The sequence below is a fragment of the Macrobrachium rosenbergii genome, chromosome 4 (assembly GCF_040412425.1).
Source record: "Macrobrachium rosenbergii isolate ZJJX-2024 chromosome 4, ASM4041242v1, whole genome shotgun sequence".
Taxonomy (NCBI): Eukaryota; Metazoa; Arthropoda; class Malacostraca; order Decapoda; family Palaemonidae; genus Macrobrachium; species Macrobrachium rosenbergii.
In genome coordinates this window covers 80,651,017-80,664,770 of record NC_089744.1, presented here as the reverse complement: position 1 = coordinate 80,664,770, position 13,754 = coordinate 80,651,017, and the positions used below count along the sequence as shown (strand labels likewise).

Below are 13,754 nucleotides of genomic sequence, written 5' to 3'. Positions count from 1 at the left end.
ATAGTATACTGTTTTTAGCAGGGTGCAGAAATTATTAGATATTCATACATTTTATAAACTATTATATCTATACAAAATTACAAAGTTTGCATTTATGCCTTCTCTGTAATGTATATGCATATACATATACATATACATAGCGTCCACTATGCAAGACACCATTTCTCTAATTTCCTAAATCTTGAGGATAAAAACACTGACGGAAAAGACGAAAATTGTTATACTATGTTGTTCCATTTATGGTCTCTTTTCGACAGCTGTTCCAGCCTTCAGCTCACGGATGTCATCAGGATTATGTATACCACCAGGGAAAAACAATGCCCACCCATAATTGTTGTGTGATGCCACGGTGGACTAAACTATTCTGCCCTAAAATGGAAACTGCAGTATCTGCAAAATTTTCTAAATTGAGATATGCCAACTACTGGACTCGCGAAACACTAATACACAAGTTACTGTAGTTTCAGAATGATTCTTCAGTGCTTGCCACGAGTATTTAGGGGGTCCCATTTGCAGTATCTGCAAAATCAGTAGTAAGGCAAGGGAGTATCTACCATTTTTCTCAGTTTTGTATTTTTGCAGATACTGCAGTCTTCCATTTTAGGGCAGTATTGCTAACCAGGTTTGAGTTTAAAGATATTTTTCTTCGAACTGTCCAAGCAGTGTAGTTTTTATGCTAGGAATATCGGTGAATGAGTTCTCCACAAAGAATCATGTTCTTCGTGCCATAATCCGCAATAGTTGGTATAAAGAACAACAAACCACATATAACACTGGAAAGCCGTATTGCAGATTTGTGTAGAATAAAACAATTTCATATCCCTCGGTAAAATTTTTTTTTGGGTTAACTTCATTTTGAGCTTTTAATTTTTCTATTTTCTTTCCTTGAATACATTTCAAAGAACGAAAATAGAAAAATTAAAAGATCAAAATGAAGTTAACCCAAAAAAATGTTAACGATAGATATGAAATAATTTTATTCTACACAAATCTGCAATACGGTTTTCCAGTGTTATATGTGGTTTATTGTTCTTTATACCGACTATTGCGGATTATGTCACGAAGAACATGATTCTTTGTGGAGAACTCATTTACCGATATATTTCTTTATTTGGCTATGCAAAGTGTGTAAAAAGAAATGTTAGGATAAATAAAGAAAAACAAATGAAATGGGATTTTTTGGAAAACATTTTGGAATTGAACCTCACGGAAAAAAAGGGCTTTTGTTGGATTTAACTGCATGTCTATTTTTACGTGGTAGATCATACAGTCTTTGGAAAATCTGAATGCAAAGGATATTCGGAATTATGGAACAGTCAAACTCCATTTTCAAAGAGCTAATCAGACTACGGTGCCAGAGATTATACCGAGACCGAAATAAAAAAAATCTAATTATGATTTTCTTTTGCCCAAATAAAATATCTTTCACTCTGCAAAATGACGACAGCTTATTGTTATTTATTTCCACCAATGTGCAGCAACTCATAATTATTACGGTAATTTTGTACGATATGGCTATGCTGGTATATTATATATATATATATATATATATATATATATATATATATATATATATATATATATATATATATATATATATATATATATATATATATATATATATATATGTATATATGTGTGTGTATAATATGTGTGTGTATATATAATATATATGTATGTGTGTATATATATATATATATATATATATATATATATATATATATATATATATATATATATATATAATATACCAGTGTATACTGTATAAAATTTACATAAACTATTGACAGCAAGATTAAGGTCAGTACTGAAAATGCATATATATATCTCCTAACGTGAATATATGCGAGTAGGGTCCTGGATAGCTATTCCGTGACACCAAATCCGTATTTTAGCAGCACGAGAGTGAGATTGATAAGAATATACCTCTGGAAAGTGAGCTTTCTCACGACATCGACAGAGAGAGAGAGAGAGAGAGAGAGAGAGAGAGAGAGAGAGAGAGAGAGAGAGAGAGAGAAGATTATGCCTCAAGAGACAGTCCGCAGTTTTATGGAATCGGGAAACTGCGTAACCTTGACTTATGAGGGTCACTTCTGACTTACTGCAGATGAGCTTATGACCATTAATTCACGCCTACGGTGGTCCATCATTTCGGCGCCTTGTAATCTCAGTCTTTTCTTATTAAGATTTCCGGGAAATGGTCAGGAATATAGACATGGGGTTGCAGTGATAAATGATATTAATGGAGCAATAATACTTTACGCGTAATTCAATAATATATATGGCCAAGTAGTTTAGATGAAATTCTAAAAATTGTGATCTTGTGTTTTTATGACATCATAAAAGAAAGATGCCTCCCCCGTCTGACTCTTCATTTCTTTGCTAAAGCTTTCGAGATGTTAATAGGGGGACTGTATCCCGAAATATTCTAAAATACTGAGGATGCTTTGTAAAGATAGTTCTATTCAGCCGTATGGAATTTTATGGAATGGAATATAAAATTATTGCCAAATGCCAAGCGCTGAGACCTATGAGATCATCCAGCGCTGAAGGGAAATTGAGAGTGAAAATGTCTGAAAAGTGGAGCAGGAGGAAAACCTCGTAGTTGCATTATGGACCAGTTGTTAGGAGAGGGTGGAAAGCAAGATAGAGGAAAAAGGAATACGAAAGGAGGTACAGTAAAAGGAATGAAAGGGGCTGCAGCTAGGGTTCCGAAGGGACGCTGCAAAGAACCTTGTGTAACGCTTACAGTGCACTGACGGTCCTACCCCGCTAAGGGTATTTAGCCATAAATATTATTCACTGACAAGTATGGGTTATAGCTCTTTACAGCAACGCCTGGCAATATACAGTAGTCGAATATGAATTTGGGCTTTCTCTAGATTGTTTTTTATTCATCACTTCATGATTTTTATTAGAAAATGTCTCCTCTGAGGCCATTCCACTAAGTTCCTTCAGGGATAAATAAATTTTGAGGAGCTGCATTATGAAAAATGGACGAAACGGGGAGAACGCAGACGGCTTTCCTGCTCGGAGATTTTCAGTAGTGTACTGTACCTCTGCTGTAACTTTCATCTAAATGAAACACAAATTTCCTAATAGAATGACAAAACTGGAATGACAAAATTACCGAATACTTGCCTATTTATGGTCTAAATTGACAAAAATAACAAATGCTCAACTCCAGACTCCCCTCATATACTGAGTGGAATTAACCATCCTCACACTGAGGCATCTATTTTATAGGCCTATAAACACTTTTCGGCACCACTTACTATTCTATGATCAATGTTTCTCTTACCAGTTACTACTAACCCGGGCCTTCTCATGGCTTCCGATTTGTTGACAAACAGGTCGTTTTCGTGGTTGTAGTTTGACTTGAGAGTCCATTCAAGGCTGTCGCGAGCCTTCTTGATGTCTAAGGGGGAGACGGTGTAGCCTTCGGGCACCGCACGGGCTCTTGCTGCTGAGGAGCGAGTGGGCGAAGTGTACAGTCGGTCCCAAGGCTGAATTTTGGCGGACATGACTACGATTGGAATCTGTGGAATACTTAAAGGGTTTAATTTCTGTTCCAGTAAGACGGGAAGCTACGTTTTTATAAGTTTTAAAAAAGTGCGAAATTGCTCCAGAACTTATTGCGTGCAAATTGTTAAAAATTAAATAATGTATATATATATATATATATATATATATATATATATATATATATATATATATATATATATATATATATATATATATATATATATATATATATATATATATATATATATATATATATATATATATATATATATATATATATATACACATTCAGGCAGAAGTACACAACAACAAAGCAGGAGTCCAAAGCAGACGACAGTCAACAAAACAGTTGCATATTTATTGATAGAAACGTTTCGTGTTACTTAAACACATCATCAGTCTGTAAAATTGAAAAATAAATAATTCTCAAATTCAAAAATAAAAGCTAAATTAAAAACAGCAGTTACATTCTTTAAAATTACAAAATATATAGAAAAGTAAAATAGAAAGGAGATTTTTTTTCCTCTTAGTCTGCCTAATCAAAAGAAGGGGAAAGACGAAGTGAGACCACAAGCTCACGCATGCCCAGAGTACACTTAGGCCAAGTGCAAAGGAGAAGAAGACACGTTGGAGTTTAGAAGAGGTGCATGACGTTTAATAAACAAAGACTCAAGGGTCGTTAAGTAAGCCGATTGTTTGGTAGTTCCCAGGATGGAAAAATGTTTTCTATCAATTTTAATCTTGCATTTCACGGCATGATTTCTAATACGAGAAAATTCGGGGTTAGTAATTCGTGAGCCAGTTCTGTAGCCCAAACCTAAGTGGCTGTAATAACGGACCTGCAACATGCTCTTTGATGAGCCAATATAACTACCAAGGCATCTTGGGCATTCAAATTTGTAAATAATATTGGACTTCATAAAGGTCTGTAGCTTGTCCTTATAATTAAAAAAGCCGCCAATCTTTAGTGGATTCATAGGTATTAAGTTTAGTTTTAGAAATCCAAACTCTTTTTCAATGATTTGTTTGACTTTGGATCTAAGAAAGTCAGAGTGCGTATATGGTGTATGATACTTTTGCCCTATTTAAACATTCTTGGCAATGTCAGTCTTTTCTAGATTACGCGAACTCTAGACATCCCAACATTAGATTTACTATTGAGCAGGAGACTGACAATACACTGGCTTTTTTAGACGTAAAAATCACCCGCTTTGACCATAATTTTAGTACATCAGTTTTTAGAAAAAGTACTTATACAGGCCTTGGAGGTAACTTTTGTAGTTCGTGTTATTTTTCTTTTAAAATTAATGCCATAACGACTTTAGTTCTTAGAGTCCTTCGTTATACATCTAGCTGGGTAAATTTCCACTCCGAAATTGAATTTCTACTGGCATATTTCACCAAAAATTCCTATCAAAAAGACTTTTTTATAACATAGTTAATAGGATTTTAGCACGTAACTTTTCTGATTCTATTGTCAAATATAAAGTTCCGAAACTGACCATGTACGCCTCGATACCATATACGCACTCTGACTTTCTTAGATCCAAAGTCAAACAAATCATTGAAAAAGAGTTTGGATTTCTAAAACTAAACTTAATACCTATGAATCCACTAAAGATTGGCGGCTTTTTTAATTATAAGGACAAGCTACAGACCTTTATGAAGTCCAATATTATTTACAAATTTGAATGCCCAAGATGCCTTGGTAGTTATATTGGCTCATCAAAGAGAATGTTGCAGGTCCGTTATTACAGCCAATTGGGTTTGAGCTACAGAACTGGCTCACGAATTACTAACCCCGAATTTTCTAGTATTAGAAATCATGCTGTGAAATGCAAGGTTAACATTGATAAAAAAACATTTTTCCATCCTGGGAACTACCAAACAATCGGCTTACTTAACGACCCTTGAGTCTTTGTTTATTAAACGTCATGCACCTCTTCTAAACTCCAACGTGTCTTCTTCTCCTTTGCACTTGGCCTAAGTGTACTCTGGGCATGCGTGAGCTTGTGGTCTCACTTCGTCTTTCCCCTTCTTTTGATTAGGTAGACTAAGAGGAAAAAAAATCTCCTTTCTATTTTACTTTTCTATATATTTTGTTATTTTAAAGAATGTAACTGCTGTTTTTAATTTAGCTTTTATTTTTGAATTTGAGAATTATGTATTTTTCAATTTTACAGACTGATGATGTGTTTAAGTAACACGAAACGTTTCTATCAATAAATATGCAACTGTTTTGTTGACTGTCGTCTGCTTTGGACTCCTGCTTGTTTTATATATATATATATATATATATATATATATATATATATATATATATATATATATATATATATATATATATTATATATATATATAACAAAAAAAAAATTTATCAACTTTATCAACTTTATGGCGATTTAAAGGAACGAAGCAACACATTCTTACATTTACGGTGATAATCTATGGGTGCACTTTCAGACCAAAAAGACAGCAAAACGAAAATCGAAAATAAAACAAATGACAGCCTAACTTTTTTCTGAAACTTGCAAAATTCTCACCTCGTAAGAAGCGGGTTCCATGTTCAAACACTCACTGAAAATTAGGAGACATGGCACTCGTGTATGGTTTGGCCCTACAGAAAATTCATGCACAGTGAACCTGGAAAATAAAAATATAAATAGTTTTTTTAATAATTAATATTCGCATTCTGTTAGGTACAAATCATGCGAGTAGAGTATATATCATAGTTGTGTATTCTGTCAACTGAAGACCTACAACTGTCGTTCATATATTGAAGAACTACAGCTGTATTCATAGACTGAAGTAATACAGTTGACTTGAAAACAAATGAGTTGGCAAATCAGTCAAAAACATTATCTCTATCACTGACATTTTAAAACTTATTTGCCACTTTTATTATGTTACCTTTTAATCACTGAAAGTATTACATATAAGAAATAGCAGAAGGCTTCAGTTTAATGCTGTAGCGAAGGAGGGCAAAATCATTTTTCGAGGAGAAACTTTTTAAACCAATTAAACTTGTTCTTCACGCCTCTCAGACAGCCAGTGACATTTTGACAGCTGTCACCAGCGAGCTTAAAGCAAATAAGAAGGTGCTTGATTCCTCATATGCCCTGGATTTAATGCGAATGTCAGGACAATTTTTAATCCCTCTTATGCCTGGATTTCATACAAATTTCAGGAGAATCTTTAATCACTCTTATGCCCTGAATTTAATACGAATATCAGGACAATTTTTAATCCCTCTTATGCCCTGGATTTAATACGAATGTCAGGACAATTTTTAATCCCTCTTATGCCCTGGATTTAATACGAATGTCAGGACAATTTTTAATCCCTCTTATGCCCTGGATTTAATACGAATTTCAGGAGAATCTTTAATCCCTCTTATGCCCTGGATTTAATATGAATTTCAAGACAATTTTTAATCCCTCTTATGCCTGGATTTAATATGCATTTCAGGAAAATCTTTAATCCCTCTTATGCCCTGGATTTAATACGAATGTCAGGACAATTTTTAATCCCTCTTATGCCCTGGATTTAATACGAATTTCAGGACAATCTTTTTCTTAGGACGAAATCAATTTTTAATCCCTCTTATGCCCTGGATTTAATACGAATTTCAGGACAATTTTTAATCCCTCTAATGCCCTGGATTTAATACGAATGTCAGGACAATTTTTAATCCCTCTTATGCCTGGATTTCATACAAATTTCAGGAGAATCTTTAATCCCTCTTATGCCCTGGATTTAATACGAATATCAGGACAATTTTTAATCCCTCTTATGCCCTGGATTTAATACGAATATCAGGACAATTTTTAATCCCTCTTATGCCCTGGATTTAATACGAATTTCAGGACAATTTTTAATCCCTCTTATGCCCTGGATTTAATACGAATTTCAGGACAATTTTTAATCCTCTTATGCCCTGGATTTAGTACGAATATCAGGACAATTTTTAATCCCTCTTATGCCTGGATTTAATACGAATTTCAGGACAATTTTTAATCCCTCTTATGCCCTGGGAGAATATCTTTTTTATTCCCTCTTATGCCCTGGATTTTATGAATTTCAGGACAATTTTTAATCCCTCTTATGCCCTGGATTTAATACGAATATCAGGACAATTTTTAATCCCTCTTATGCCCTGGATTTAATACGAATTTCAGGACAATTTTTAATCCCTCTAATGCCCTGGATTTAATACGAATGTCAGGACAATTTTTAATCCCTCTTATGCCTGGATTTCATACAAATTTCAGGAGAATCTTTAATCCCTCTTATGCCGTGGATTTAATACGAATATCAGGACAATTTTTATCCCCTCTCATGCCCTGGATTTAGGACAATTTCAGGAGAATCTTTAATCCTCTTTAATCAGGACAATTTTTAATCCCTCTTATGCCCTGGATTTAATACGAATGTCAGGACAATTTTTAATCCTTCTTATGCCCTGGATTTAATACGAATTTCAGGAGTATTTTTTAAATCTTGGAATGCTCATATTTCTGAAACCGATAATTTTTTTTTCATCTAAGTCTACTGATCCTCAGGCAAGAAGGAAGAATTAGCTTAAGGTTTTAGAGGCTTAGAGATGTAATTAGCCTATAAAATGGAACAGAGAAAGGCAGAAAGTACATCATGGTATTAAAAGAGCTGGGATATGAAACGATAAGACAGTGATGCATGAGGAAAACTTTTTCATAAAGCGGAAATTAATAACTTCGTATTGAGACATAATGCAAAATGTAAACCGTTTAATCTGTCAGTGAAAATAACAGCATTATAAAGATGCAAAAGACAGTTCATGAAGATAAACGAAAATACAAATATATTTTTATTCTGAATTGAGAGGATAATAATAGTGGTGTTATGTTGTTTCATGACTGATGACAGACCTGTCAGCGTATAAATATCGAGTTGCAGTTCCGTCATAATGCCGTGAAATGAAATGCTGTGGATGAATATTCACAAAAACTACAAGAAATCGATAAGGTGGGAAGCTGATTGAGTTAAGGCCAGAGCCAAAATGAATATGAGAATAAATGATTATACATTTAATAACGAAGCCCCCCAACCTCTCTCTCTCCACCTCTCTCTCTCTCTCTCTCTCTCTCTCTCTCTCAACCCGAGATTCAAAGGGGTAAGATGAATAAAAAAATATTTACTGTAACTGGTCTCGAGCTCTTTCTGCAATAATATCTCTCTTTAGCTGTATGTCTGGACCGACCCCTCTTAATTTCATTTAATTTCTCTGATAATGCTCCATAGTCAAAAAGGTAAGTGAACGGGAACTCCAAATACAATGTGGAATGGACTGGAATATACAATTTAGGCCAAAGGTTAAGCGCTGGGACTTATGAGGCCATTAAGCGCTGAAAGGGAAATTGAGAGCAGAAAAGTCTGAAAGGTTTAGCAGGAGGAAAACTTCGCAGTTGGACTATGAAACACTTGAGTAATAAAAACCACAATTATATAGTAAATATATATATATATATATATATATATATATATATATATATATATATATATATATATATATATATATATATTGTTAGGAGAAAGGTGGAAAGAAAGATGGAAGAAAGAGAATATGAAAGGAGGTACAGCAAAAGGAATGGAAGGGGTTGGAGCTAGAGACCGAAGGCACGCTGCAAAAAACATTGATCAATGCCCACAGTGCACCGCGTGAGGAGCCCTATCGGCAGTAGACCCATACCGGGAAAATACAGTGGGAAGTTACTCTGTGATTAAATTCCAGCCAATCACCTCGACCGAATCAGAAGCTACAAGTTGTTCCCGGGACGGAGGTGAATTTTACGCAGTGGATCAATGCTTTCTTTACAATTAAAAGTTCCTTGGATGCAGGTATATCGCCTTTTCCTAAATATTTAAAAATACGCTTAACGCATACATGCTATGTAGCCTTTTCAACATCACACGGGGAGTACGGGTACTCTAAAATTATCCTTCATAATCATACAGGATTATGATAGTTAATAAAAAAGAAAATAGAAAAAAAAGTCATTGGCGCACCTTCTAATTTACGAATTAGGGCCATTTTGTATAATCGCCAGTTATAATCCTGTTTTAATGGTGGTCGTGAAAGCTGAGGGCTTTGAAAACAACGTATCGAGACTGCAGTGAATTAATTGCATCGCCAAGAAGTTCGAGTGGCGTGCCAGCATTGACACCGAATCCGTAATTGTTGGGAGTTCCAACAGTGGACTCACTTTTCCTCCCTTTTCCCCTGGACACGCTCGCTCTCGCCCTCACGAGTCTTCGTTTTTCCCCTTTGGAAAAATCACAAATAAACTTCAAGTAAATACAAATATTATTTCTGCAGGAAACACGGCGAATTATTCGGAGAGAAAAGTTAAAAGTGGTCGGTTTCTCTTTTGCTTGATGTGGAACGAATGTGATATTCCGAAATCTTTTCTTAATTATTTAAACATTTCATTTACATCCCACAGAGTAATGCAAGATGTGTAAGATTTTATGATTCTGAAAATGTGTTACAGGTAATTCAGTTGAATAACCAAATAATTTAATGAGTTTCAGTTCTTGCCTTCAAATGCATTTTATCCTTCAGCGCCTGGCATCTAATATATTCAGCACACGTGTACAGTATCTAAGTAAATGAGGCATACCTGATAAAATAAATAGGTTGATATACGCACAAATATATTATTTATTAAAACGACATGATCAAACTGATTGACCTGTGCAATACATCCGCAGTGTTACAGTGTTCTAAAAATAGATAAAAACGACATCACGAATATACACCCCCTGAATGCTGGCCACCTGGTCTTCTATACTGATGAACAAACAAACTGACACAATTAAGACAATTAACAAGACAATCCGAGGTAAATCAACACACCGGTAAATGGAATATGGAAAACTGACAATCTGCTGTCCGCGAAATTAATTATCTCTGATGAAAGGACATTTTATAGCTTCCTGTGTCATGAGCAGATTATGAAACGTGAAGGGATCAGGTTGGCAGCAGTTAGGCAACACAAAAACGACATGAGAACTTTTTTTTAAATTTTGGGAGAGAGAGAGAGAGAGAGAGAGAGAGAGAGAGAGAGAGAGAGAGAGAGAGAGAGAGAGAGATGGGGGTGGCGGGAGAGTGAGCTGATGTTCTGAGGAGCATTTACAAAAGATTACAATATACGTGTCACTAGTCTATTATTACTTTTCTCTTTTATTTTACAGATCATCTTGATTGTCATCAGGAATATAGTATGAAAAACCTTAGCGACCTTATCATCATAAATGATGGATTATAGAGTGAATTCATTAAGTTCATTCTAAGTATAAAGTGTTTCACAATCAAAGACTGATACGAATCTCCTAAGCTAGTTTGCCAATCAGCTTAAAGTACAAGAACTATTTTAAAATAAAATTTGTTTTAAATTCTCAGTGCACTTCTGAAATATCAATTACACCGTAATGCCAAATCAGAAGTGCAGTCTCCAAAAGGCTTCACGTGGGAAATGAAGCAGCATTCTCATGAAAATATTCTCGTAAAAAAATAACTCGACCCAAATTGAAGCTACACTAAATAAATCAGGGGAAATAATTCTAGGATGGAAATACATTAATTCAGAGATAGATATAAAACCTTCCAAATAAGCAAAAAATATGTGGTGTCGTCACTTGCCTAGATAAAAAAAAACTGTTTTAAAAAACTGTATCCAGTTGTTCTTGTGGAATTACTCTAAAAACGAACATTACCGTATGCAAGCAAAAGCATATAACAAACAATTAACTCAGGGTAGCGATTAGGACAACCGCCTAGCCAACGAGAGGGACAGGGAACTTCAAAGCTTTTAATAACTTTAATTTAAACAATGAATTAGGGACCTGGTAGTTGTAAGGTTGTAATAGCTCTATTCCAAGGCAGAGAATGACTTGACGGTCAGATTAAAACCCAAATACTTGCTGAGAATTAGAAAATTAACACATTATGGATTTATCCATTTTAAGAGATAATCCACACACACACACACACACACACAAAATCATTATATATATATATATATATATATATATATATATATATATATATATATTATATAGATATACAGAGAGAGAGAGAGAGAGAGAGAGAGAGAGAGAGAGAGAGAGAGAGAGAGAGAGGTGTGTGTTAGAAACACCTGAATATAATATATATATATATATATATATATATATATATATATATATATATATATATATATATATATATATATATATATATATATATGTATATACATACTGGGTGTTCTGAAATTAGAGCCCCACCCTCCACAGAACAAATGGAAAGTTATGAAGTTTTCTGCTATAGCCTATCTCCAAGTACATTATTTTAAGTTTCTATTAAGCTATTTTTCATTTTACATTTCTTGTATTTTCAGACTGAGTGACGGAGTTAGATACAGCCATGGCTAACGACTCGGAGGAAATCAGATGGATTGACCGAATCCGGGCTATAACCTTCCTAGAGGCTAGGGATGCTGGCGCATCCTTCATTTCACGTTCCTGGATAGCTAAATACATTAAAAGAGATGAATCCTTTGTTAAAAGAAACTGGAACAAAAATCCATATGACTGTCATCGCAAAAAGAGTGAGAATCTTGGAAGGCCTGAAGTCCTTTCTCATGAGTCAAAAGACATCATAGCTGAGGCAGTGGGTAGACCAAGAAAGTCTTTACGTAAATTGGCGCTTGAACTAGAAACAAAAAGGGGAAAGAAGAGAAGTTATAGTGCTGTATATCGTGAGTTGAAAAAATCTGGTATTAAGCCATTTCATGTTATCAGCAAGCCCAACATCACTCAGCAACAGAGAGAAGACCGTGCATGGTTTTGTGGTTCATTTCTTAAAGATTGGGATGAAGCTGACTTTCTCCATGTTGCTGCATGAGATGAATTCTTTATTTACACAGTCAGGAAGCCAAATCATAAAAATGACACCATTTGGGCTGCAAAGTTGGATGATATCAGCGATGACATACGCTATCTCCAAGTTGTGAAATTTCCTGAATGTTTGGGAATTTTTCTCTGTTTCACAGCCAAACGGTTAATGTGGATCATCAAAGAAAAAGGACAGTCATGGAATGGCGAATACTTCAGAGAAACTGTGCTTACTGGTGGAGTATTTCCTTTCCTCAAAGATCCTGAAAATGTGTTATCTGTTGAAGAAGTCACATTTTTGCATAATAAGGCACCATGTTTCAAGGCTCTTCAGACACAGGAGCCGCTTCGAAACAGTGGTATAGATTTCCTCTCGTCATGTGAATTTCCAGGTAGCTCCCCTGACCTTAATGTGTGTGAAAACATTGGTAGTATCTTGAAGGATTGTGCTGAAGTGTGCACAGTGAACTATGATGTTATACCAAGCCTCGACGACCTGCGAAGAGAGGTGACCGAAGCGCTCAGGGAAATGGAGTTTGAGTCTCAGCTTTTTTGCGATTTGCTGAAATCATACCCCTCAAGAATGCAGGCTTTGGTACAGGAAGATAGAGGCCACACAAAATATTAAATACTCAGAGAGAAACTTGAATAAATACCTGTTCTGAATTACTTTTGTTTTTGTCCATATCAATTTTAGTTTATGCTGTAGAGGGGGGGCCCTCTAATTTCGAAACACCCTGTATATACATACATATGTATATATGTATACATATACATATAGTGTATATATATGTGTGTGTATATATATACCAACAAGTTGCCTCCTATAAAATGTAAACACGCAAAAGAACTGATACGAACTTTCTTGTGTGTCAACGTTGGGAAATAATTTGATATCCTCATTTAAACAAACTTGTCACAAGCTATCATCATGGCAAATTCCTCAAAAGAAAAAACCAGTTACATTACTTCAATTCCTTTCATTCTCGAAGGGAACAATCACCCTATCTGCATCTTAGATATCTGTTCGTTTGTAATGTGAATATTTTAAATATCTGAAATGAAATCAACATTCCTCGGCATTCCTAGTTTGACTGACCTTTCCTCTGGATGGAAATCACAATGATCCTCTGGATGGAAATCATAATGATATCTCTGTCCTATGATATTCAACTCGTCTGATTCCATGTCCACAGATGGCAGTCTTCAGACATGATCTAGGTCTAAACATGAGATTTAGCCATCGTTTGTACGTCATCAGTTAGAAATTATTTCCTGCATCTGGCATTCCCAAGGAAAAAATGGAGCAAAATACC

The 13,754-nt window shown here is 35.0% G+C and overlaps 1 protein-coding gene across 6 annotated transcripts in view; it reads right to left on the bottom strand.

Moving 5' to 3' along the window:
• The window catches only part of LOC136835938 (uncharacterized), a 28,791-nt gene that overhangs the window by 1,554 nt on the left and 13,483 nt on the right, over positions 1-13,754 (bottom strand). For 4 of the 6 annotated variants that reach the window (XR_010852314.1, XM_067099842.1, XM_067099823.1 and 1 more), the window contains exons 2-3: positions 6,069-6,168; positions 3,302-3,539 (exon numbers count right to left, since the gene is read on the bottom strand). Coding sequence is in view for 5 of the 6 variants with exons in the window: in XM_067099842.1 (XP_066955943.1) it covers positions 3,302-3,539; positions 6,069-6,089 (259 nt within the window). In the remaining variant the exon portion in view is untranslated. The remainder of the gene's footprint in view (positions 1-3,301; positions 3,540-6,068; positions 6,169-13,754) is intronic. The other 2 variants (XM_067099850.1, XM_067099856.1) reach the window with 1 other exon arrangement.